General features: G+C 43.8%; 1 protein-coding gene across 1 annotated transcript in view; it reads right to left on the bottom strand.

The window, feature by feature from the left end:
* LOC122718006 (neurogenic locus protein delta) overlaps window positions 1–21,823 on the bottom strand; it is a 40,628-nt gene extending 18,805 nt beyond the window's left edge. The window contains exons 1-3 of the mRNA XM_043942632.1: window positions 20,839–21,823; window positions 17,078–17,380; window positions 5,304–5,367 (exon numbers count right to left, since the gene is read on the bottom strand). Of these exons, the coding sequence (XP_043798567.1) occupies window positions 5,304–5,367; window positions 17,078–17,380; window positions 20,839–20,898 (427 nt within the window). The 5' untranslated portion in view covers window positions 20,899–21,823. The remainder of the gene's footprint in view (window positions 1–5,303; window positions 5,368–17,077; window positions 17,381–20,838) is intronic.
* Between the last annotated feature and the right edge of the window lie 6,021 nt (window positions 21,824–27,844).

Below are 27,844 nucleotides of genomic sequence, written 5' to 3'. Positions count from 1 at the left end.
CCACGTGTAAGCGTGGATTTTGCTCATGCATTAAACATACACACTTCCATTAAAACGGAATTATTCATGCTCGTGCGCATGCGTTCCTGCCCGCGAATCAACGCACCGGAAATCGGATACGCTGGGCCCCCGACAAATATTACTTCGAATCCGTAATCCCTGATCCCTGGTCTATTGTGAAAAAAAGTTTCGTTTCGAATATAAGAAAAAAAAAGGAAAGGAAAAAATAGTTCAAACAATTTAGGAGGGAGACGATCGAGAAATCCAAGTCTCGAGTCGATCGAGTTTCTCCCATGACCAGACTTAACGCGGCGGCTTCCTCCACGAGGCCGAGGCGTTATTCCGGTCGAAACGCAGCCGAGTCGCTCCTCAGGCGTGGAACGGCTGCGTGTGCACCTGTAAAACGCCCGGTGAACTCGAGGCCAGGCCGATTCAAGGTATTCATTAACGACGCGGCGGCAGCGCCGCGAGTAGCCAGACATTTTCTATTGTTCATTCAGAAACGAGCGGCCGTCGAAGGATAGCCCCGAGCCTGGCAGGTAGCCAGATGCATTACTCAACTACCGTGGCTCCTCCATCGCGGAAAAAACTCTCCTAACCCGGATATCAACGCGTCACGTGGGTCACGACGATGCCTCCTATTGGTCGCCCATATATATATATATATATATATATATATACATATACATATACATATACATATATGTATGTACATCGATAGAAATTGAATTATGTGTTTTAACGCGTCTTTCTCGTCCGCGGTTTTCGACGAGATTAAAATCGTATTATAAACTGCTCGATCGTAATCGAGTAGTTGTAAGTTGAGAACTAGCCACGGTGATCATCATTGCGGCGATTTAACTATTTGCATCGTGCACGGTTTCATTGCGGTTTCGCCCGTTAGAGGTTATGTTATGTTACGTTATGTTGTTTCCAAGTTGCACGGTGAGATCGTATTCGCGATACATTTTCAACTCGAGCCTTCTTTTAAAGAATGTCGTCCCGACAAGCAATAAATTTTTAAAGTTATCCATCGAAATGTTTATAAATCGTACGTTATATGCGATAACCACCTGACAAGTTTTAAGTATCACTGATTAAATTAATCGCCGAAGGGCGATTCTTCTCAACAATGTAGACATTTATCTGCGAGTTTACGATTTAGAAATTAAACAATCGGAAAGGCAAAGAGGAATCTCGAATGACGAATTCGTAATCAATCTTTCCGTTATTAAAGAGCTTCTGAAATTTAATTTCGCGTCGTGATACGCTTCTTCGTTCCATTTATTAATTTATTCTCGTAAAATTTTACTCTATTAAGATTAGCGTTGCGTAAGTCAACGGTTCGGTCGGTTTTCGGTTACCACGTGGCCACCCTCTGTTAAACCACACACCCTGGAACTTCTAAGTCATCCGGCCTTCTATGAAGCCGAGAATTGAATGAGATTTATGAATGAAAGACACGGCAGAATTCTTCGATTCTTGAAACCTTACATCGAACTATATACATATATATATATATATAAAAGTCGGGAAGCATTGGATTAAAATTTCAATAATGACCGAAACAAAAAAAAATCCTACGTTCGTCTATTACTATTCAGATCTACTCTCTCCACAGACATTATTATACGTTCGAGTTAATTTTTCGATGTACATCCCTCCTCCCCCTTCCCCGTTCGATTCGACGAATTACCAGGTTCCCGGAACGGTCAAGCGTTATCACGGCGGGAACATGCGCGCGACAGCGGTCCAATTACTCCGCTCGCTCATTATCGTTCGGCTGTGGAATGGCAGGTGCGCCGTGAGGAACGCGCACGCCGTGCACACGCGGCCGCGTGCACACACACGCCCGTGTCCCTTCACCCAAAAGGGAAAAGCGGCGGAGAGCGGTTGACAATCGGCGATGACGTAAGCGTTCTCTCCTCCTCACCGCTCGCTACGGATTCCCGTTCAAGCTGCTCTTGTATACTTATATACACACAACAGTCGAACACCGCAGCAACCGTCGTAAATCCGGCCGCGTCTCGTTTCGTTTAACGAACCGCGGTTACCGCAAATGAGGCCTATCTGTTTCCCCCTCTCCTTCCTCCCTAGTGACGGAAAAGCGGAGGAGGAGGAGAAGTGAGAATCGCGTTACGCGCGAAACGTGATAGAGGCTTCTCACTTATTATAAGTTAAGTTTGGAGAAAACATTTAAAGTTTTCGATAAAAATAGTTGGTCGTATAACAGAATTCTCTCTAAACACGACGCGTTATTATTTACGCGTTTACTTTCACGTGTTATTTCCCTTAATGGATTGACCACGTTCTCCCACCACGGTTGGAAACGGAACCAGAAATAATTCGAAGCGATAATTCGTGGCGCAGGTGCGGTCCTCTCCCGAGAGGCGAACCGCGCGCGCGGTGTGTTGTGTATCTTCGGCTTATGGGATCGTGTGGCGCGGAGTGGAAGAGGGACAAGGACAGATCGATACCGCGCGGACGAGTGAGGGAGCGAGACGGAGGAGGCGAGCGTCGGGCCTGAGAAAGGAAGCAGCATCCGAGCAGCGCGAACAGCAATAAAGGGCTCGTTTCACCAGCGCTTGTTGGGGGGCATTATTATTGTGCGCGGAGCGGCCGATACACGACTGTGGCGCATACAGAAATTCGAGGCACAATATGAGACGGTGTGCGTTTCGGCGATAAAGAGGCTTGGAGTGGGGAGGGAGGGGAGTATATGTCGAAACACACGAGGAACCGGCGGACAAAACGCGCGTGGTACTATATTAATGGGAGAGGAGACGTTAACGGCCGCGTTCCGTCCTCTTTCTCTCCTCCATCCGTCTCTTCTCCTCCTGTCTCTTTTCAGCCGCGGATGCGCGCCGGGCAGGTACATCTGTGGGATAACGGTAGGAATTCCGTTCTCGGGCCGAGCTTGAAACAAAGGAAGCCAAGCTCGATTCCCTTCGTAATTAGCCGCTTCGACGGGGATCGAGAAGAGAGTTTTTCTGAAGCGTGGCGCGGCTTGCCTTCGTGAGACTAGGAAGCTTCGCTCGGAGAACCGGAAGAAATTTAATTAAAAAGTCGGAGGAAACGACTTGTGGCTCGGGGAAGAGCTACCACTATATGCAGTTCGAGATGTTGTAATTTGAATACAAGATCAGGTAAATTCGGTAGAATTAAAATTTCGTGTAAAAAATAATTAATTGGAACAGGAAACTCGGAGATATACTATTAAAACAGCAACAATGTATTATTACGACAAACAACTATAACCATCAATTCTGTCTTACTGACCCTAAAATATTTCTCAGCTACACGTTGATCGAAAGAGGCTCGTAGTAAGAAGAGCGAGACCGCTTAATTTCTTTCCCGAGGTCCTGTGTGCGTCTGGCTGGCAATTAGAATGAACCGGAGACCGGAAGCTATACGTGGCCGTGCAACGCTCTCATGCGTGGCGCTCAACTGTGTGCGCGGCAACTTGTATACGTGTATACAACCACACTCTTAACCTTATGCGCTCCTTGGATCACGCCTGGATGATAATTGTGAATTTATTTTCGTTATTTTCGGGGCTCACCGCTTCGACCGCTTAATTCACCTTTATCTCTCGCCGATCTGTCTGAGCTTTCCCCGGATACGGAAGCTATAAACAGCCCCGCTTCGTTCTCGTCCTGCTTATTTGCATACGTGTTTTCCGATTTAACGAGAGAATATCGTGTCTCGTAACCGTACGACGATCATCATCGGGCGTTAAATTAAAATGCGATTATCGAAAGATCTCTCTATTAATTGGCAGAAATAATAAAATATACTCGTATTCGATTATTTTTTCTTTTCTTTTCGATCTTTTCGATAGTTATACTATATTCGAAATTTATACAACTATCGAAACATCTTTTATCGATAAATTTTACGTTTTTTTTGTGATCCAATAATGATTAAAATTCAACGATTCTCGAGATCCATCTATCACAACATCTCCACAAGTTTTAACGTTTCTTTTACACTTTTTTGGATCAATAATGGCTAAAGAACCCGGTTCTCTGAGATTTGTTCGAAAGGAAGATCCGATGAAAGCGGGTTTAAAGGGTGCAGAGAACGAAATATCGGCTGGCACAGAGGAGAGGAGTTCGATAGACGAGGAGATGGTGCACACATAGGATACGTCCATACCAGAGGGTTTCGTGTTACCGTGGCGCGTTGCTGGAAGCTAGGTGCTACGGTTACACAGGAAGGAAACACTAGCGCCTCCGGCCGCTTCTCTTTCCCTCGTTCCGTCCGTTCTCTCCGTACATACACGTACACGCCTCACTATATGACGCAACGAAAAGCGCCGGGCCGACCACTTTGTCCACGTGGACGCAAGGAAACGCTATTGAAAACAGGGTCGAGAACGATCGAAAAAGCAATTAAAATTATCGATAAAATACCACGACACGACATAATTTTAATTTTTGAGATGAAAAAAATCGTTCTTAAAACACGATTAAATTTTTCCATCCTGATATAATTTCTGAATAAAAATCGATCCTTTCGACTCCATCCATCGTGATAATCGTCATAATGATCATCTCACGAATCTCTTCGTTCCATCCATTCTCCTCCTCCACTTGCGTTTCCCATCCATAAGCAATCGAGAAGGAAAAAAAAAAAAAAGGGAACCGGTTAACCGGGAACTGGAACCGCAGCATCCAGAAAAAAGCAACAATATTTGTCCGGGGAGAGTGGAGGGGGGCAACAGGAAGCGACTTGTCCCTGGCGGAGGTTTGGCCGCGATCGAATTTGGACGAGAGAGAAGGAGAGCACCTATAGAGAAGTAGGAGGAAGAAGGTTTAGAACGAGGTTACGTTTCTGGTGAGTGTCGTGGCACAGGGACCGGAAGTGGGTTCTCGTGCTGGACGTGCATGGCATACGATGATCCAGCTGGACTGCACATGCCCGAGAACCTTCTCTCCTTCTCAAATCTTCCTCGTATTTAGTGGTACAGGAGAGAGGACTAATTTTAAAATATCATCCTTCCTCTTCTTCTTCTCCCTCCTTTCTCCTCTTCCTCCTTCCTCCTCTTCCTCGTTCTTCCTTCTTCTTTTTTTTTTCCCCTTTTTTTTCCCCCCTCCCATTCGAAGCGCGTGCGAGCGTACTCGTGCCGCACACGCGGCAGTTATAACACGCTACAGAGGCAGGCTTGCAGAGAAGAAGAGATACTGGCGGGGCAGCGGATTCTTCGGTGTGGTTTAATAAAGGAAGAGAGAAAAAGAGAGAGAGAGAGAGAGAGAGAGAGAGAGAGAGAGAGAGAGAGAAGGGTGGAAAAGGTTACTTACCGCTCGAGTGTTGTGTCGTGTTGTCTGCGTCGTGATAAGCCTCCACTATCAGCGAGAATGTGCCCTGGGAACAGAGAGAGAGAGGAGGTTGGTGAACTTCGATCAGACGCCAGCCTTAATCCTATTTACTACACTAATCTTAACCGCTACACCCTCTCGTTCTTATACCATTAACCCTTTTCTCCATGGAGGAGATATCTCCTCTCCGAGATGTCTTTTATAGAACGATTTCTCTTTTTTTTTTTTTTTCCATAGAATTCTCTTTCCCCCTTTCAATTCGTCTCTCGAGCGTTCGATAACAAATAATAATAACAATAAGAATGATAATAATAATAATAACAATAAGAATGATAATAATAATAATAATCGAAAATCCAGGCGAAAATTTCACTCTTCCCTATAAAAAAAAGAAGATATCCGGGGGGATAGGCGTACACACGGAAGGATAAAATTCGTGAAACGTGTCCCCGTTTCGATGCGCAAAAGCGAGGCAGCTGCGCGTGCCAATTGCGTCACGCAATTAACAATAAATTAAACGTTCCATAGGCGGCGGGCTGCGTCACGTGCGCACCTGCCACGCATTAGAGGGGTGCATGTCCTTTGGCGAAGCGTGTCTAAAATGGCGGCACGAGGGGGGGGGGGAGGGGCGGCGGCGGCCTCGAGTCGACGTCACGTGTCGCGGACAGATAGGAGGATACGCGACAGAGCGTTAAGAAGTTCAAACGGCGTAAGTTCAACCCTCATTCGAGTCGTTGACTGTGCCACAACCCCATTTCCCCCTCCCCTCCTCTCCGCACACCCGTTTTTCGAATTACAAGAGGAGGAAGCTATATAGTCGGTTTAGATAGGGGATGGTTAACGACCGCGCGGATATAAATCATGCGCGCGTTTCCTCGACGATGGCACGTGCACAAGCTCGAAAACGACGACACAGACACAGAGGGGGGGATGGTTAATTGGACGCGAAAAATAAATAATCGATCGACGTCGCGAGAGAGAGAAACAGGAGAGGTTGTTTTTTAATGGAATGTCCTGTCCATCGTTCCGGGGAAACCTGTTATATATATTCTCGTTTGCATTATCCATTATGGATATTCGTGTATATATATGTAGGTATTATACGCAGAAGTCACACGCAACACGCGATCGCGTATTGTGTAACAGAAATTACGCTTGTCTCTGGCGACACGTAACCGGCGATATATTAATTCTTGCGCACCACGGTGCGATCGTTAATTCGAATTAACGGGAAGGATACTTGTAATTGATCGTTTCGATTGATTGACAGGAGTTCGATAGGAACAAGTGGAAATTTTCTGGCTAATTTTCTTACGTGATCTTTTATTATTATTGCGCAATCGAGAGAGAAAGTGTGTTTCGCAAAGATAGGAAAAGAATTAATTAATCAATCATATATCAAAATTATTGATATATAATTTTAGTGCGAATAATCGTCGAATTCGATCAATTTCGAACGATAATTATTCCTCCTCCTACGTATATGTAAACGAGAAGGAACGAAACAAAGTCAGCTCGGATGAAAACGATTTCACACGTCTAAGATGGAAATCCAGGCGCGAAAGGCAGGGACGTGGGCGTCGAATCGCTCGCACGACCATAAATCCAGCAACGATACCCTCTCTCCCACCTATGGACGAGCGCGCGCGGCCCACGCCGCCGCGACACACGCATCGTAGACGACGAGCGGCGGCACATTATTGTGTAATAAGTACGTGCCGTACACGCGGTGCCCGCTACGTGTGCACGCGGTGATAATGCGACGTTTAATTATTAACGTCACACGCATGCGCACACATTCACACGCGCTCCGTATCGCGCACCGCGTGTGTACCTGACACGGTGTAGAGACAGGCCAAGAGACGGAGAAAGATACGGTGAGAGAGATGGGAGAGAAAGAGAGACGGCCGAGAGAGGCGGCTGGTATTACACACGACCTCGTTAGTCGTTGCCGCATCGTGAATAATAAATGTTTATATCCGGCCTCTCTGTCATCATCGTTCCTGTTCGCGTAAACGAGCCGACAACGCGGACGTGCCGCGAAAACACTGGGAACAATTTCATTATTCGGAGATACGCGATGACCTGCCGCGTAGCGAGCACACGCTATTCACATGATAGATCCCGTTTTCGCGTGTGTCTCCCTCTCTTTTTCACCCTAGGGTTAAACCTAGGGACCGATTTAATCTGGTTATTTATCTCGATTCCCGATAACCACCTGACGAATGGGCGATTCGTGCGCATGCCTGTTGATCGAGATATTCCCCTCGTGTGGAATCGGTGACACGGTGACGCGATAGATGGAAATTGGATAATTAAATACGAGATTGGCATGATTGAGGTGTATCGAGGGGGTTGTTTTGATTTCGATATAAATGTTTGATGAATCGGAAAGTGGAACGAAAGTGGAATACGGACGTTGAAATATAGATGTCCAATTGATAATACAATCACAATGTACATACATTATAAACTAGTAGGTCAACAGTTCTATTGTGGAATTCTTTCGAACATTGAAATTTAAACTTTCGTTGTTATTCTGTTTACCGAAAAGGATCGTAGACAAAGTTTTTCGAGTTACGAAGAGAGAGATATACGAAAAAAGATCGCGGCGATTTCTTTGCTCGATATATATTCCTTGGAATCACGGAGCAATTTGTCACCAGGAAAAGAACGAAAAGGTAGAAAGAGGATCGCAGGTATGTCACATGCGTGTACACGTTAGAAAGTTCCAGCGTGAATTCCGCGGTATACCTTGGTCCTCTGTTGAACCTTCTAAAGGGAACCTTCATTCGTTCACGGTGAAACGGAGATAGAACGATAATAAGAAAGAAAAAAAAAAGGAAAAGAAACGACGTGGATAAAACAAGAGGGAAAAAAGCGGTGGGAGGATGAAGCGGAAGGTGTAGACGGCTGAAAGAAGAGGGAAGAGTTTAAAGGAAGAAGAGGCAAGACCGCCCTTTTCTCTCGCGGCAAGGACGAAAGCGAGGCACAACGAAGGCCAGAAAGAAGGGAACGATGGAACGGACCTCGAAGGCGAAGGACGGAGAGGGGGCCTCGACCCAAGGGGAGAAGGAAATAAATTGTCGAGGAGACAAATGCCACCGTGATCGGCCGCTAATTTATTACGGGGATCGGAATTAAGCCGACAAAAAGCTGAAAAAGCCCCGCGTAGGCATCCTAAGAACAATGTGTTGGGTGTGTTCGGTGGCCGGTTAGCAGTTTGCCACGGTGAAACGAGAGGAGAAGACGATATAAAGATGAGCAAAGGAAAGACGAGGAGAGAAAAAGATAGATCGAAGGTTTGAATGAAAAGGAACGAGAAGAAAGACAAGGAGAAAAGAGAGAGAAAGGTGTATTTCCATATACTCGCGTCATACACATACGCATATATATATATATATATATATATATATTATATATATTCTGTCTAAAAAAGAAACGAGGAAAGAAAAGGAAGGAAGAAGAAGATGGGGATGTAAAAAGCGCACCGTAAGGTAACGTTAAGAGTGAGAAAAGGAAAAGGGAAGAAAAGAGGTACTGCAAAAGCATGCCATAGTATGGATATACATATATACATATATATACGTACACACAAGAAGAACCTGAATGATGAAAAGGAAGCGAAACAACCTCTGCTCGTTCCGTGTTTGACAGACAGAGAAACGAGGATAGAATGGACGAGGCGATCGAGAAGGAGAGAGAACGTGAAGAAACCGGTCAAAGATAAAGAAAGAAAGAGAGAGGCTCGCTCACTCGCGGCAGTCGGTTCCCACGGCTGCGCAGCATACCTCCACCTTCTCTCGCCTCTCTCTCCGCACCACGCGGTTCTCCTGCCCGCTCATCGTTCCTTCTCGGCCTCGTGCTCCTCTTTCGTCTCCTTCTCTTTCTCTCGCTCCGACGAGTCTACCAGCGCGTCAACTCCTTTCTTTCTACTCTGCAATCCGTCTTTCTCCGTTCGATTCCCTCGAAAAATAATCTCTCTTACCTCGTTTCGCACTATCGAGACTACATCTAGCCACTTCTTTTACCCCTTATCCCCTCTATTTCTTTCTCTATTTCTCCGTTCCGATGGAACAACCTCGTCTAACGTTCCTCTCGTTTGGTCATCTGTCCTTCTTTCGTACGCGTTCAGTTTCGCCACGCAGTGTGCGCAAGCACTGCAATCTCGTCGCGTCCTATGCGCATATATTAATCATCGCGGAAAACGGTCGCGGCGAACGAGAAAGAAGAAACAGGTAGCCATGTATATAGTTGCACGTAAGTATGTAGATGCGACTAATGATTCGGTATTGAGGCTGTTGCCGCTGGTAGAGCGTGATTCATCGTGGAAAAAGGAGCCGGAAGTCGGCTATGACTTTTCGTCGTATCCTGGGAAAACGCGCGGCTATCCTTGCCGTACGTGATATCTTTATAACCGGTTTATATCAACTTATATATTCTTCCTTCTTTTTTCACCATTAAAGGAAACCGATAATAATATGCAAATGGTAGAGAAGTAAGATGATTATTCTCGGAATAATTTTACCCATTAACCGATATATTTTTCGACTCTAGGGATTCTTGTTTAAAGAAAGAAAAAGTATATTTTTCAAAGGATCCGCGTCCGCTCGAATTTGCCTATGGTTAAAAGGTTAATTGACGGAGCATCGATTAAGTAAGAGAGGGATATAAAAAGGGATGAGTGAGAAAAAAAAAAACACGGGGACGAGCCATTGCGGAAAGCCGGCTGTGCTCGTCCTAGCGATTCTATTTTTAACCATTCACGCTTTAATGTCTCGAGCGCGTAGACGAGCGTGTGGTCTCGCGCTCGAGAAGCGTGGCATTTCCGCATGGAGAAATTTTCGTGGCCTCCATTCTTCGTCGAAAGGAGGAAGAGGAAACCGTGGATAACCGAGCGACGACACTGCGTCGACTCTTCGCCTTTAGGCTATCCCCGAGCAACCTATGAAAAGTACATTGACACACCCACCGGTTCACGTGCCGCGAACTTTTTTAAACGCGTTACGTAGCATTTTCTCAACAAAAGCACGAAACAATTTCCGCGAGTTCCTTTTTATCGACAAAATGAAAACGCATCGTTTCCATTGCCCTCCCTTCCTCTTCCACCCATTACAAACCGTGTCGAAGTAGCTAGACGCGAGCATTTAATCACGACTCGTTGCATAGAATTATTACACCAACCGAATAATTTTATTCGTTCCTTTCCTCGTTTCGAGTAATGCGAACAAAAGTCACGCTTTCACAGTCTTCTCTTTAACTCGCGCGAGCGTTCTTCTATTAATGGATATTTCACTGAGCCATCGCTGCGATATTACTCGATTCCTCGAGATTTCTATTTCCCTCGTAATCTATTCAATTATTCAACAGAATTTCCTACGATCGATAGGACTGGTCAATGGAACCGCATCATCGTAGATTTATTGCACTAAAACACAAACATCAACTCGATCTCCCCATTGGTGTCGCGTCGAAATTACTCTGTGTATCTGGCGGATGAAATGAAACCATTGTGAGACAGAGAGAGACAGACAGACAGACAGAGAGAGAGAGAGAGAGAGAGAGAGAGAGAGAAGGGGAAAAACATTCAGAAGCGCAAAAAGTGAAACGTGCTAGAACCGAGAGACCGTGATACAATCTATCCTCATATACAGTGATAGAAAAATAAATGTCCGAACGCGATCGAAGAGAAAAAAAAGATAAAAAGAAAACATGGAACAAAAAACACAAGTGCAATCGCAAAAACGTTCAATCTATAAACACATTTTTTTTCTTTCACGATCACAACGAAACGAAACGTAATAGAACGAACTAGAGATCATGATAATAAAAAACATCTAATAAAAACAAAATGAAAAAAAGGAAAAAAAAACAGTGACACGTCAAAAGTTTAACTGATCGTGCGATCTTAGCATATAAAAAAAAAAAAGACTTAATTAATGTATCAACAAAAAGTGAAACGAGCCAGAAAAGCAAGCTGAAACGGAACGATTCCACGTGAACATTTCGCGCGTTTCATTGGGACATGTTAATAAGCTTTGACAGCAGGTCTATCAGCTGATGGTATACCTGTTCGATGACCACGTGTCGCGCCTTTAGGGTGGGGCAGTACACTCCCGTTTATGTTGTATCTCTGTTCGAGTTATGCCTAGAGTGAGGTTAGAAACGCTCGTGGCCCATATACATACTCTCTCTTTCTTCCCGGCATTAGTGGCGCACACGACTAGTAAAAAAAAGATGGCCTCCGGACAGAAAGCCATTTTACTATTATTACGGAGAACACTCTTCTTCGTTTTCTCTTCAAGCATCCTTTTGAAAGAAATCACTGATGTTGCAAGAAAGACGAAGAGGAAAGAGAAGCAAAAGACGAGGTAAATAGCGAAAGAGTGACTTCTCTTCTTCATCATCCACGACACGCTTCGAATAATCGTGCTCCGCCTCTTAGTAGCTATTTGTAGATAAGTTCGAGCACGTTTGTAATCGTTAGCCAGCGTAACGCTCTAATTAGTTATTCTGCTAATTAGATTTTGACGGTTAATTAGCGGCCGACTTTCCCACGATCGCGAACACAATGGCCGTCCCTGAGGCGCCACCTGCAACACTACTTTTCCGCCATTCGGTTCTCTCGATTTGACGTATGACGCATCGATATATCGATTTGAAAATATGAGACGATTTTATTGCGTGTGCATCGTGCGAATGAGAGAAAGGAAGAAAGCAACGAAGTAGAAAAGAGGTCAAACGCGGGTGATTCTAAAGATACTCTACTAGTCTAAAATCTTACTAGCAATAAGTTATGCATCGTGAAGTAGGTTTCTTCGTTTCATCTGTTCGCGTCAAACTTCACTATACTAGCATCTTACGTCATATCGCAAAAACGAAACACTAAATTTGGCAAATATGAATACTATGACTGAATTTACTGATACATCAATTTAATAAAATTAACATATATTTTCTTTTCAAAAATATTATATTCTTTAGACTTTTATTATTATTTATAACATATCAGAATTAATATTCTTTTACGATTCCCTATTAATAATCTTTACTGACGAAGAAAAACGAAGCGACAGTTTTCCACTTGCCTCGAGAGATCACCGACATCTACAATTGCAAAACTTTCACCGAATCCCTCCGGTGTATATCTCGGTTATAAAAAACTCATGGTATTCCGAGCATCGTGGAGCTGAGTCGGGTAGAGTACCGGTCAGCCGGCGTTCGAGTCCTCTCCCCGTCTCTAAGACGTAATTTATGCTAAACGTTTCACGTCGTGGAAGCCGCGTATCGGCGTATACCCGAGTCAGCCATTCATCCGACGCCCTTCTCCGCTTGTTCCTTCGTCTGGGACGCGAATCACGCAGCCTTTTCGGCCGTGGGACCACGATTCTCTGTCTCTTTCGGTCCCACCTTCTCTTCGTCATTTCCCCACCTTCTCTACGCGGTTGGTTACGTATATATATATATATATATATATATATATATATATATTATACGTATCATATATATATATATATATATATATATATATATATATATATATACACGTGAGCGCCTGTATGTGTGTATGCCACCTTTATGCTCCTCTCTATCCTTAGCCGTCTCTGTTGGTCGCGCGGCGCGAGCCTTTCATTTGTCCTTTTCTCTCTTTTTCTCTGTGCTCGACGTCCTTCTCGGGTTGGTACCCACGATCCTCGAGTATGTACGATACGCGCGGCTCCGCTTGTGCTTTGTGGACCGCGGACACACAGGAAAGATATAAGGAAAAGAAAGGAATTTTTTTAATGATTCTTTGAACCGACCCGATCATCTTTGTGCAACCGTTTTTCGGGTGACAATAAGGATTACGTTACCTGTAATGGCGAGAAATTATCGATAAGAATTTGCGAGGGAATAAATTGATCTTACCGACGAAAGGATAATAAATAGAACATGTTAAAAATAGAAGGAAGAAATTTTAATAGATTAAAAAAAATAATTAACGAATACCAAGAAAAATAATAGAGAAAAATATATTAAAATAGAGAAAGATATAATAATAAAAGCAAAAGATCGAGTTCATAGAGAACTCGACAGAATCAAGTGAATTCCTCGACGATTCTGCACAATAGCGGCACTGTCGCGAATCGTGCTGTTTTAATAAGTCTCGCAACACGGTGTAACGTAAAGCAATTAACCCAAGAACGACGGAGAGAGAGAAGGAGACGGGAAGAGTGCGACTCTCGATCTTGATGCAACCAGACGAAGGTTACGATTACGTGTATCAAGCTAGGGGGAACGTTTCTGTCTTTTAATTAACGGCAGACATGCGTATTCCAGAACACGCTTGCGCAACCAACCTCTTCTTCACTATTTTTCTGACTAACTTTCGGTAACACGACGATTCCCCCATCATCTTTTTTATCTCTGTTGGATCGACCGACGCATGGTAATTAAGAAAGGAATCCAGGAATGAATCCAGCGTAAAAAATCACGAAGGGAAGACGGGATGTATTTATTTATTTCAACCCGTCATCTTTTCGTCGTCTTTTCACGCATTGAGTGAAAGAAGCTCATCTATCCAAGCTAACTGTTATTAATGATACATTGTTGCTTTTGCGTCTACGCACCGCGACTCCCGGTAGTGGCTGTAATTAGCGCATTTCCGGCACGTCGATCCGTCCGTGCGTTCAGACTTTGAAGGATTTCCTCCTTTCCGTTAGGGATACAGTGTTAAATACTTTCGAATAAAAATTATCTTCCACATTACGCGGGAGTATTTTTCATCAGATTTTGTTCATTAGAATACGAGGATTATTATCGAGTTGCACGAGGATTTTTTTTTTTTTTTTTTTTTTTTTTTTTTTTTTTTTNTTTTTTTTTTTTTTTTTTTTTTTTTTTTTTTTGCTGAATGAAAACCCATTCTCACGCACTGGCGCAACGAAAATAAATCCGACACTCCAAATAGCGATTACACGTTACGACGCCGCCTATTCCTTTTCCCTGACGTCGCCCGCCGTTGGTATAAGAAGACAGACTACCGTGCCGATTCAAAGGTTGTTTCCACACGCAGGATTCCGGCCAGCCTCCTCTCTTCCAAGAACATCAATTCTTTTTTTTTTTTTTTTTTTTTCCTCCTCATCGTCGAGAAGAGTTTCTGTCTTCGAACCGGCAGCCTTTTGCTGCCCGATATAACTTGTAATATCGGCCGATACTACGGTAGTGAAGAGTCGGGGGAGAGAATCGAGACAGAGGGCAGCAGGTTAAACGATACAGTAGAAAAATTTCGACGAGAAAAAATCAGCGAGAGAAGAAGGAAGAAGATAAATAAATAACGCGCTGTTGAAGAAGAAGAAGAAGAAGAAAAAAAATGAAAAACAATGGAGAAACGCGGCTCTAAAACACGACGAGGGAAAAGAACGAGCAGGACGGATTTTTGAAGTGAGACAGGGGAACTGGCGCAGAGGTGGCGCGAGGGGCGCCATATGGGTTAGTAAATTTAACTCTGCCCGCGAGAGAGCTTCGAAGACAACAAGGACGGGAAATAGAAGGAACGAGAGAGAGAGAGAAAGCCAGAGAGAGATTACGAGGGAAGTGTAGAAGCACAAAAGGCCTAGCCATCTGCCAGTGGCCCTGCAGTGCGTCTCATAGGCAGAAGTACTATACGCGAACAGCAACGAGAAGAACTGACGTACACCAGAGATGGTGGGCAAACATTGGCGTAGATATGGTACTCGATGGCACGCGTTAACGAGCGGACGTATACGAGCCATCTTGAGAATGTGTCGCTTTATATAACGAGGATATTTGAACTTGATAGTATTCCAGTTTCTCTATGATACTGATTGTTGAATATATCGAATATTAAATATTAAAACTGATACTAACTATCTCTATTTTTTTTTGTAGATGAATTTTTATTTTAAACATTCTAACCTCTACACTACACGACACGACTTCTATTAATAATGAAATGTTCATCTATATAAAAATTAATCTATAACACTTCTAAATTATTTGGAAAAATTATACTGTTCCCGCCAATGTCAAGAATTATCGAAACAACAACAAGCAAGTAATAACAGTAACAGCAGGAGGGAGAGACAAGTGCCATCGTTCGTCTTGCTTACTCCGCCGGTTCTCGCACCATCTGCCATTAGTTTGGTCATCCTCGTCGCACTGTTGCGCGCGGCTGTGCGTGCACGCGCGCATCGTGCCCACGAAACGTTCGTTTTTAATGCGATCGACCTGCCTTTCTTTCGTCGCGACCGCGAGAAAGTAGGAAGAAGACGAAGGGGGGCTCTGTAATTTTTCCCTTCCTCGCGAATTCTTCTTTTTCTTCTCCTTCGTTTCTTCTTTTTTATTTTTTTTTTCGCCACGAGGTTAATTACTCGAGGCGATCGGTTATACGTGCGATGGGCAGGTGCGATGTATTCGTGAGATTTTACGCAATTTTATTTCGTGTTCAACAATGGAAAGTGGTCTGCTTTCAAAAATACAAGCAAAGCGAAGCGACAGCTAATCAGCCAATTTGCTTTTCAATTTTTCCTTATCGATCCTAACGGAAACGGGAGAAAATATCACGCTACACTAAAGAAACCTTTTACAACCCTTTCAAATGATTGTATTGTTGGGTGTCGTACCAGCAGAAAGCGAACAAAGATAAGAAGCTAACAGTTCTCTGCAACGTAATTCAAACAGTTGCATTACTTTTTTTTGTTATACAAAGTGATACAAAAAAATAAATAAAAATAAAACGAAAGATCACTTTTGATAATTTTTCTTTTGAAAAATTAAAATCTAGAATCATATCGTTTTCAAGCAACTTTGTAAAATATGAAAATATCATATTGACCCGACTATAATTTAGCTCGCGCCAGAATTAATTTACCGGGAATGTGGAAAGATAAGGGGCAAAGATTGAATCTGATACAACGAGCAATTTTTACTCCCCGGTGAGCTCGCACATGTCTCCCTCATGGTTAAGTCAACGAAAGGGTCTTAATCTTCCACGCGCGTTCATTATTCAAGACAAGGATCAAAGTTGGGAACCGCGTTCGTCAACCGGTGTCATTTCCTCTCGACAGAGATCTAAGAAGAGACATTATGTATACATGTACAATAGAAAATCGGCTAACTGTATCTACAACACGCTCTGATCACCAACAAAACGCTCTACAATGATCTCCTTCCTTTTCTAGCTAGCATGATACAGTCTGGCGAAAAAATGACGAACCACGATCGTCGAGGAAGATTATTGTTAGAAATGAAGTCTTTGTAGCAAGCGGAAAACGTTTATCTAATAAACGTTTCGCAAATGCGCGTGAGAAAAACACGATTGCATACGATGGCATTCATAATAGATCGATTTTTTTCCACGATTTATTACGTGTCGTTTTCAGTTCCGTTTATGTTACGAATGATTTTTCGCGTTCTGCGCACGCGATATGTTAATGCTTGTAAATAGCAAAAGTATGGAAAAGCAAAAGCATAAAACATCGGCGATGTTTTATTTATCTGTATTATCGCATAATTCTGTCAGACACGAAGATAATATTTTTAATAGAAACAGTTGGAAATTGTTTAACGATGTTTCATACTTGCAATCATTAAAATGTATTTCAATCAAGAACCTAACCTCAATTTTAACCTCATCGACATAAGAAATTTATGATTATTGCAGAATTGAAATATCGATATACATAAATATACTATTTTCGTTGAAATAATTATTATTCTAGAAAAATAACGCATAAAATATATCTAAAGACACTTACCGGCCACGTGAAGTCGAATGGAAATCTGATGGGATTAGTGAAGCCTGGAATGGCGACATTGGGGCTGAGATTAACGATGTTCTCACCCAGAACGGGTGTGACGACGTCGCCGTATGTGCACGGCGTCGTCGTGTCGATCTTCACTTGATATTGTTTCAAGCAGACCCTGAACCTGGTCTTACAAACGCCTGAGCACTCACCAGTCTTGGAAGTGCTGCCTGAACAGCACTTGCCAAGACTGTCTTTTCCATACTCGTTCACGAATGACTTCAGCCTCAACTCGAACACCCCAGAAGCATTTACCTGAAAATAAATCGAATTTCATTCAACAAAAATTCTGTCAAATTAATAATCATCGATATTTCTAACCTTATCAATTTCTATTATGTATCAATTATAACATAACCAATAACGAATCTTGAAGGCATAATCACAACGCATCATTCAAACACCGCACCAGCGCCACTTGGTGAAAAAGATTGAAAACGCAAAACACATTTGATTCCGCCATTGACGCAACTTTTTATACCCTACTTTAACTTGATTCTGCGAACTGTTACTGACGACAGAAGAAGATACGAGAAAACCGTCGAATTCTTCGAGCGAATGTGTAACGCGCGACAAACAAACTTGGCTAACACACTCCACGTCGGGGGGTCGTCTCGTGCCCAACGACCGAACACGCCGCCGGGGCAGCACGTGTGTAAGCGCGTTTTTGCGCACGCGTGTATCTTCTGTGCTGCACATCTCCCAGGAGGAGCAGAGATATCTACGCGAGTGACCCGACAAAAAGTACTTTTTTTCGTTCGGAAAGACGTGAGCGAGAAAGCTCTTCTCAAGAAAAAAAGAAAGGAAAGAGTGCTAAAGGCGCAGATGAACATTTCGCGACGCGTGCTGTCGAGCCTCGATGATTATGGAACACGAGGGGCGTTTTCATGAGAAGGAGAAAAAAAAGAAGGTGACTGGAATCAGTCGTAAACGTATTAGCATATGCTACTGATCGTTTCTCATCGTATCACTATATTAACGAAAAATTAATTACGATTCTCGATGTGTCGAAGAAATTGCGCAACTAGAGACATCTAGAGGATTTTTTGTATTTCATCTTAATAGAAACCTCAAATCGATCGAATGGAATCGAACTAGTGATTACTTTGTAACAAAATGTTTACTATCCTACAATGTCACTCTGCGAAGACTTTTAGTAATAGGCATAAACACATATAAAGGTTAAGATTCGTGAATCAAAGAGCATTTTGGGAGGAATGATTTTCCTTTTGGCGACAGTATCCAGTGTAAATAGAGTCGATATGTCAATATTTCTCCGGTTCTACTCTGCTCTTTGTCGTCGTTCGGACGGCGAGAGTTCTTGACCACTGTGGACAATGCCCTAAGGCTATACACACACACACACACACACACAACATTCACAGGTGCGCAAGTGAACATACAAAGGTAGTGTATAGGCCAGCAGACAGTCGAGAGAGCCTTCCCACGAGACATTGTATAGTCGAGCAAAACTATACATATATCGTGTCTCACGTGAACGAGAGGAGCGCACTAACCTTACTATCGAGCCTGCGGATCGTTTTACGATCTCGCCATGGCCCTCTTGCACGTCCATTATACCCCCGTTGCGATCTTCGAATTTCGTACCCTGAGACACCGACATTCTTTCTCCTTTTTTTCAGCAGGTGAAAAAATAAACATAAAAAAGTGCTTTCTTTATCGCGTTTATGTTAAAATGGTCGTTTCACACGTTTTTTTTGCATACAGAGAAAAAGCACAGGAGACGTTTTACGAGTCTTACAATCGGAACAAGAAAAAATATACATGACTTCGATCGAACGAAAGAAATATTTCCTCGCGAACGTTTTTCATTACACGTCGTAAAACACAGCAGGTTAGAGGTAACGCGTACACATAAGCGACTCGCCACGATTCTCGATGAGGAATTCTCATTTTTGGCGCGCTGGAGTGCTATTCTCGGAACGAGAATGGCCGCCGCCGACTATTTACGGATACAACCAACGTTATTTCGTCACAAAACAATTTTCTACAGGCACCCCTTGAATACTGTGATTCCATATCACATTCTGGTTATATATCTCAACTACTTTTCATCGATCAGAGGAATGATAAAAGATCTAATATCAAAATTGCACCGGTTAAAAGTCGGAAAGATGAAAAGAGAAAAGACCGGTTCGATATGACGTGCAAGAGATGAGAAGCTAGACACTTCTAAAAGAGTGATCCAGATTTAGAGTTGTATGTCGGCGAATAACTGTTACCACTGGTTTTCTCCTCTTTCGTCGGATGGTTCGAGACATGGCCGACAGAGGAAGAAAAAGATGGACGACAAGCGAAGGAGGGACAAGGAGCAGAGCAAAGAAGCAAGGACTTCGCGAGAAAGAGAGAAAAGCAGAGAATGAAAAAAACATCTCTCCCAGGAAGAATACACTTGGAACCCGTGGTGACTAGCGCGTGAAAAAGAAATGAAACTATTATACACGCAAACACGAAACTTACGAACTTTGTTACGTTGATTTTTATGAAACTAAATTTTTTCCGAACGAATATAGAAAAGGAAAACGAGACAGGGAGAAAAACAGATTGAAGGTGAGTTAAAATTGGAAAGCATTCTGCAGCTCGATCGAACCGTACACACATTTACAGATATAGCGTTCGACTGGATAAATATAAGCCGCGATCGCACTTACGCAAGTACTTAATTAGACGCGGGAGAACGTATCGGTAGTGTGCGCGCGCACACACCAGAACGAGACTGTAAATATATAGAGACGAGCTTCTATTCTGAACGCACCCATCGATGGCGTGTCATCGTTTTTACCATAAATACCAACAGAGCTTACGACCGGTTTGACAGACGGGGAACGTCTCTTGGATTCCGAATCAAAACATCGCGCCATTCATCGACAACGACGAAGGTCGCTTACGATGTTTCAGTTGACAAACGTATAGGTTATCTCTCTCTTTATTTCGTTTGACAACATGCGACACGGATTAAGTACGTTGACAAAATAATCCGTTCATTCGTATATTCATACACCTTATTCCATTGTTAGAAGTACTGCAAGTTTTCAAAATTTCCGTGATCCCGTTCGATTCTATTATAATACGTGTTATCGATCGATCGTAGTTAATCTTTTTTGCTAGTTTGGAAAGATGGCGCGTTGCAATTACGCTTTAAGCAATATTCCCATGAAACCGAGCGGAGCGATGATTGACGGAACATCGAGACGATTGCGGGTAAAAAAATTAATAGAACGTAATTCGATGTGTCATGTATTCGGATTATTTTTATTCGATCGAAATTCTATTTTATCACGTTGAAACAGAATTACAGATTCGAAAAAAAGAAACAATGATGAGACTAAGGCACGAGATATTTCGGAAGAAGCGATTGTAAAACATCTTGACGTCCGTTTAAAAAGATGTTTTGCAACGCGTTATACAGCGACCATTCCTCTAAAAATAAACAGAAATATTTCCAAGAAATTCTCAAGTATCTTTTTCGAGCAGACGTAAAAAAAAAAAAAAAAAGAAAAAAGAAGAAAAAGAAAAAGAAGAAAAGGCGGCATTTAAATTTTTGACAAATTTCACACTTCGCGCCTAAATAAACTTCTTTTCGAAGAATTTCTACCTTTTCGAATTTCGAAATGTACAATCAATAGAATCGAAATAAATTGTAAAAAGAATAAAAGAGAACGAAATTAGATTAAATAAAAAATCAAACTTACCGCTCGGGGTGCTGGCAGAAGCACGACGGCGGCCGTCCACACGAGCATCGTGGTCCACATGTTTGGTGGTTGTTTCGTTCGATGTTTACACGCCGCCGATGCGTCGTCGGCGGAAGTGTGTGGACCGTGGTGCTCTGGTGTGCTCGTCGGCGTTACCTCCTCGCCGTAATTTCGCGAGGCTGCATAGCCACCGTACCGTAGAAGGTACGAGCTACTGTATCCCTTCAACACACACTGTTTTCCTTCTTTCGTTGGTCGATTTCGTCAAGATGTTGATATACGTAATCCTTGTTTCAATATGTATTTGAAGAAAACTTTGGCCGGCTTATACTTCACGCAAAATGAAAAAAAAAAAAATAAAGTCGAAACGAAGCTAACTCACGGATGATTCGCGCGGTCACTTCTGCTGGTCTGTAGCACACTGTATAATACACTTAGAAAAAAAATGATGCTGATATATATATTTATTTATATTTATGTATATCCGGTGGCAAAGAGGTAATCACGATAGCCGCGAGAATATTAGAAAATCACGCGCGATCACTGAACACTGTGACACACTTTATTCCATTATCCGTGGGACGCTGAGAGTCGTAGAACAGCTTCGTCCAACAGGGTATGGGATAAATATTTTTGCGCGTAGGATCTATGAAAAACACACTAATGGTTTGCGATCCTTTGGGCGACGCCTCTCTCTTTCTATTCGTTGGATGATGATTTGAATATCTCTCCGGGTTCTTTTTCTGTCTCTATGTGTGTATATATATATATATATATAATATAGTAGACAGATCGTGTACTCGATAATCTTTTTTTTATTTTCTTCAGCTCTTTGATCGATATTAAAAATCTCACAACTACGCTCGTGTTGAGCGTTCATTCGCGGTACACGAGCCACTACGTCGACGAGGAGCACGACAATCCGCCACGAGCATAATTTTCCACGAAAAGGCACGTATACAACACTCTCCTCCTCGCCAACCGTCGCAACAACGACGAGTCGCGCACTGACTGGCCGTCGACGAACCGTGAGGAATATTCCCTCGGAGACCGCCGGCAAGAGTAGCACGAGAGGAGAAGTGATGCTAGTGGTGGTGGTGGTGGTGATGGTGGTGGTGGTGGTGGTGGTGGTAGCGGTGGTGATGGAGAAAAGAGTAGGAGGAAGAAGAGAAGGGTAGTGGTGTACAGGCAAAGGTGGAGGTGGAGCGAGGATACCCTCACCGTGTGTGACGAGTCAAAGACGAACGGGAGAGTCAATGTGCTTTTGCCTTCGCACACCGACAGAGGGGAAGAGTTTTCGTAGAGCTAAAGGGAGGGGGGAAAGCAGGAGAAGTTACACACTATAGAGAACCGGCACGAAAGGCACTACTCCGCAGCTGAGCTACTACTGGATCCAGAGATGCGCCCCTTGATCGTGGTACCGGTGCCAGTAAGCCCGTATTTTCCTTTGTGAAAGTACTTCTTAATCGTGTGCGTACATACGTCCGTATACGAGTACAGCTTGATCTCACTCTGTGTCCCATTAAATGCACTCCTATCCTTCTCCGTTCTCTCGATATGTACACCGTATATACGTGTACGATCGTAACTCCCACTGAAAAAGCTGTATATATCGTCGAACGTGTTTCCGCGCCACTAATAGGCAACACTAGCGCCACACTGTGGTCACTCGGGGAATCACTATAACCATCGACTGCTCACGAAACACTGGCAACGCGCGATCGACAGATGGCGAGTCCGATCTCGGTTGCTTTCGCGTGCACGATGACCGTATAGGAACTTAGGAACGTTGAATCGTGTTAACTATACGGTGTCAGTGCGCGCGCGTCTTCTATCCCTTCGATACTTTCTATCTTTGTCCGTCTGCCACGACAATGTAGGGAATATATCCTTGGATAGCAGAGAATAGTAAACTATAGTCCGTCTTCCTCTTAACTGAAATCCTCTCCTCTCTAGTTCCCGTCCGTACACGCGTGCGCTACAAGTTTGTGGAACGACGGGCTATGTACCCGCGCGTCTACACCACGGCGTGCAACCCTCGACTGGAGGTAGTAAGCCGGGAGCACCCCTACTTATAATTGTGGTCCCGCCAGGCCCCCGACGGGAGGGGTTGGCCAACTAGAGGGGTGGTGGGTAGCGGCTGCGCCGGTGGTACGACGTGTGGAACTCTAGAGGGGTACGGGGAATTTGGGCGAGGGAAACGAGGGGAAGAGGATGGTAAAAGAGGCAGCTGCAGGCCGGCTGCACGCGCCCACCCCCACCACCATAGCCTCTGTACGACACCCCAGCCACTCGTGCGGACTTCTTGCCCGCTTTGCTTGCCTGCCTGCTTGCCTGCCTGCTTGTCTGTCGTGGAGACTCCTCGGGGCGCCTGTCTTTCTCTTCCTCCTCCTTCATCTTTATATCTTCGTCCTACTCCTTCCTCCCATTCCTTTTCGTCTGCTTCTCTACTCTACCTCCCCTCGTTCCAACTTGCACCGGTTACACTCCCCAGCTTGTCTCTTGTCTCTGTTCCACGAGCCACGATAACTCGTACCCCATCCGACGGCACGCGCCGCGTGCCACCTCCTCGTGACGTCATACCCTTCTTTTTAAGCGTATTACGCTCCTTACGCGCCGCGGTACGAACGGGTTACCGGAGTCCGGGCTGAATTACTTGCGTCGCGATACGAGCCGGCCGCTCCTCCTTAATTTGATTATGCCGAGGTGTTGCTCCCTTTCCCTCCATTTCACTTTCTCGTTTATCGCAGCCTCGATACAGAATTTCTTTCCAACAATTTTTCGTCAATAAATATTTTCGCTACACCCAATTCTTAATTAATTAATTTAATTAATTAATTATTCGATCGTTTTTCTCTTCCTTTTTTCTCTCTATTTAAATTTTAAATTTCGACCGAAATTCATATCTCTTACGAATTATGCCACTATTTGCTCGCCATAGTCGAGCGTTGATCTCCTCCCTATTGGGCAAAACGGTTCCTCGTCTCGTCACCCTTCCCGCTTCTTTCAATGAACGCAAAAGTCTCCTGGGCCGGTGTGACGTCACTCGTTGCAAAACCTGATGGGGTGCGGTGAACCCCCGTACCCTTATTCGGCCCCCTCTGTGCGAAACGCCCGAGTATTAAGTATACGTGGCGCGGTGTACGGGGTGACAGATTATTACGGTGCGCATACTGCTCGTCGCGGGCCTTTGTGCCCGGAACATAATGCCCTGGACCTGTCTCGAGCACGAATCGACGTCCCCCTCCCTCCTTATTGTTCCCCGGCGCGAATCGCATTTTTCGACCCCTCTTCCCTCTCCCCTTTATTTAGTTTTCGCAGCCTGTCGTCCCGCAAAGTGCTGTGGCGCAATGGTGCAATCGTAAATTTAACATTATGGCCGGCAAACTAACTGTCCTACTCGTAAAATTCACCCCTTGTTTTCCTCCATCCATCGAATTTTCTCGTTCGAATTATTCGAGTTGGATCACTTTCCAGATTCAATTCCTGGAGTTGTTAAATCGTAATTTAATTTAGGAGAGTATTATAGATAATCGTAGTAAGAGTAAGTTAATCATAAGGTAAGGAACAAGGGGGTGTGTGTTAAGGAGGAGAGCGAAATCATGGCCGGTTGATCGAGTAAACATACGTAGGAGGAGTGATAACGTGTCACGGGGCAGAAAGAAGCCTTTGTTGTTTTCGTGGCGACCATGGTGCCCGTAGGTGTGTATGGTATACTTCCGGTCACGAGGTGGTTCAACAGGTCAGACCAACGAGGGAGCCAGATGGAACCACTTCCGGCCTCGCTTTTGCCACCACGCCGCAAGTACTCCTTCCTCTCCGTCCTCTTCTCCACGCTCTTTACATATACCTCCCTTTTACCTTTTTTCGTCCTCGATGACACTTGTAAGGATGTGATTGCCTCCCCTCCCTCTCCCTCTCTCCCTCCTTCCCTTAGCTCGTGTACAGTTTGTGTACAAACAGATCGAGATAATCCTGGAAATTAGAGAAGACGATAGAAAACAACCCTTTGGAAATTTTATCCGATAAGATCGAGCTTGATCGAGTCTTCGATATCTTTATCTCGATCATCTCTTCTTTCCTATTGTTGTGTATATATAAAAGTACGTATAAAGTTCTATCAATTCGATCTAAAGAAAAAAAAAAAATAAATAAAACTCCTACTTCGAACAATTCTTTAATTCTATTGATTTAATTAGTCGCCAATTTAATTATTCCAGCTATATTAATTTCTCTCGTCTTTTCACGTTTAATCCTTTTAGTATATATATATATATATACATATATTACATTCACATCTGCGAGAACGAAAAATAACGTGACTGAAATTAATTTACCTTTTAAAAGAGCCGAGCGAATTAACAGGTGTACGTTTAATTTTCCTCGCAGTTTTCTCACGCAATTCTTATGAGCCGAAAAACGCTGATACCTTCGACGTGCGCGCGCACATACACAACGCATGATTCGCAACGTGGCGGTTCGGTCGATAGCCGCGGAACACGTGAATCCGTCACGCGACTCCCTTCGTTCCTTTCTTCGTCCGCCGCTCTTTCATTCATACGTGCTGCCATATAGAAGAGCGGCGTTTCATGTATGCACGGTACATGAACGGGAACAGGCGCGAAAGATAGAGAAAGAAAGGAGCACCGTGACGCATCGGCACATGCGCTCGTTGCTGCACTGGTATGCGTACTTAGGCCGGACTCAATGAACTGCTGACGCTTGAAGGTATACTATAGTGCACGACTCGGTCTAGCAATGGGGCACATGTGCGCACCATCCAGTCCTTGGTGTACGTTGCGTTCTTGCACGCTATGATTGGTAGTTTGCGGTCATTCTCTACGGTTCTCCGCGAGACCGGCTATTTACGCAGTCCTAACGCTTTATCGGTTCGTTAATCCCTGAGATCGGATGAGATCGATCGGACGATCGGGGATGGACTCAACCGTAGCGCGAGCATATAACCGGTGATTTCCTTAATTCTATCCCCTCCGCTTCCTCCTTCCCTTTTTTCTCTCCCTCCACTCCCTCTTTGTTTCAATGTCGTCCATCTGCTTGTTTATTCCGACTACTTTGCAGAGCTTAATTTCTGTTTGATTGCAGCATCTGCCCCGTGTTAACGAAGGTAAAAAGAAATGGAAAAGGGGGGGAGGGAAGGAGGGGAATCATTTCGCGTGTTCGAAAGTATCGAACGTGATTTCTTTTCTTATCTTATACCGCGGATTTTCTCCACCGATAGATTAAGAAATATTCCAAATTTTTCGTTTCGTCTCGAATATTTAACGCTCGATCGTTCGTATTTTTTTTTTTTTTTCCTCGAACACGAGTCAACACACCGTAAATGTAGGAATGTGCAATATGGTCGATATATACGACGTTAATGCGATTAATTAACGCGTTTACGACAATATGGTCTCTGGTATGGCCGAGAGGGTTTAAATTTCATCGGGCGTTCCAAGAGGCAAGAGACAACCACAATCTCCATGTGGCTCCTGCGTATGAGCGCAGGTGAAGCGACAAATTGGCCGATCTTCGGCCGACACGGACCAATGATCTAAGATTATGTTAATTCGCCGTTGTCCAATAGCCTTTTTTTTCGATCGATCATTGGCCCCAGCCTGTTAACGTGGACGGCACGGAGGGAAGGGAAATATAGTGGAAGGCTTAATTTCCAACTTATCTCTGTCCGCGGCACGGAAATGCGGGTCTCGTGTCGCGTTATCCTAAATAATTCTTATCTTTCGCTTTTGGCCGGCGTCCAAGCGTACTATCAGAGACGGTAATTTACATTCGTATCTCCTTAATTAGAAGCGTGCTTAATATAGTATACGTATATATATATATTATACATGGAGAGATATTCGAACTGAAAAAAAGAAAGGAAAATTATCGTCGCGATGGAAATATAATATAATCTCGTCCCTTAAAGAATTCACTTTTTGTATCATATTAGAGCAGATATCGATGGTGTAAAGCGCGATATTTACTGGATCGAAGTTGGAGGAAGTCGGAACAGGTGGATTTCAACGAGATTTCAACTTTCAGCCGGTGTAACAACACCATTTTATGACGCACGAAGGATGGTTTTCTGTTTGCACGGCTCTTTGAAATTCTCATAGGCCACAGAAAGTGGTTTCAAAGCGGTTTGTTTACCCCGCAAGCACTCCGCTTAATCCTTCTCCTCTCCGTTTACTTTCCCATATTCGCCACGACTCCGTTCCAATTTTCATCATTTTTTTTTTTTTTTCACATTTATTTTCCTACTTTAAGAAAAAGAATCGAAACGAAAATTTTTCTCCATGCGCGGATTGGAGCCTCCCCCCACGTGGGTGAAATTATACGAAATTAGAAACGTTTCGTGACGCGAAATACGCGATCGTATTTAGTAGGTAAGAAGGTTGATCAGAGGTGTCCCGTTGGATCAGCGTGATTCATGTAATGACTCGTAATCCTCCGTAGAATCCCCCTTAATGCCTGCGCGACGTTTCCAGCCGATTGGCGGTGATTTATCGAGGGTCGATTGCTACCTTAAGAGGGGCCCGTTAACGGAAGCCCTCGCGGGCAGAAGCGGCCTCGCGCCCGTGTTAGAAAGCCCCGACAGACCAGTTTAGTCACGATGTCCGAATCGAAGTCTCTTTCACAGCTGCCCTACTAAACCGTGCGAATCCACCCCTGGACAAACTCCATTATCTCGAACCTCTTTCCATCTCAGTCCCTCTCTTCGCAATTTTATACCTAATTTTATTTACTTACTTTTCAGATATACAAAACCTTTCTTCGTCCTTATTCGTTCATTTACATGCATATAATGATTAAAAAAAAATTTCCAAAATTCTAAATCTCTCCATTTTAAATCTTTTCTTCTTTCTTTTTTGCTCGCCATCAGAATATCAGAAAACACTGGTTACCGCGGGTGTTTCGAGAGAGAACAGGGCCGATAATGATGACATCGAACCGGTCGAAGGTTCAATATATATATATATATATATATATAAAATGGAGCGCG

This window comes from Apis laboriosa, unplaced genomic scaffold (genome assembly GCF_014066325.1).
Source record: "Apis laboriosa isolate Shangri-la unplaced genomic scaffold, ASM1406632v1 scaffold5_cov152, whole genome shotgun sequence".
Lineage (NCBI taxonomy): Eukaryota > Metazoa > Arthropoda > Insecta > Hymenoptera > Apidae > Apis > Apis laboriosa.
This window is presented reverse-complemented; position numbering and strand designations above follow the sequence as displayed.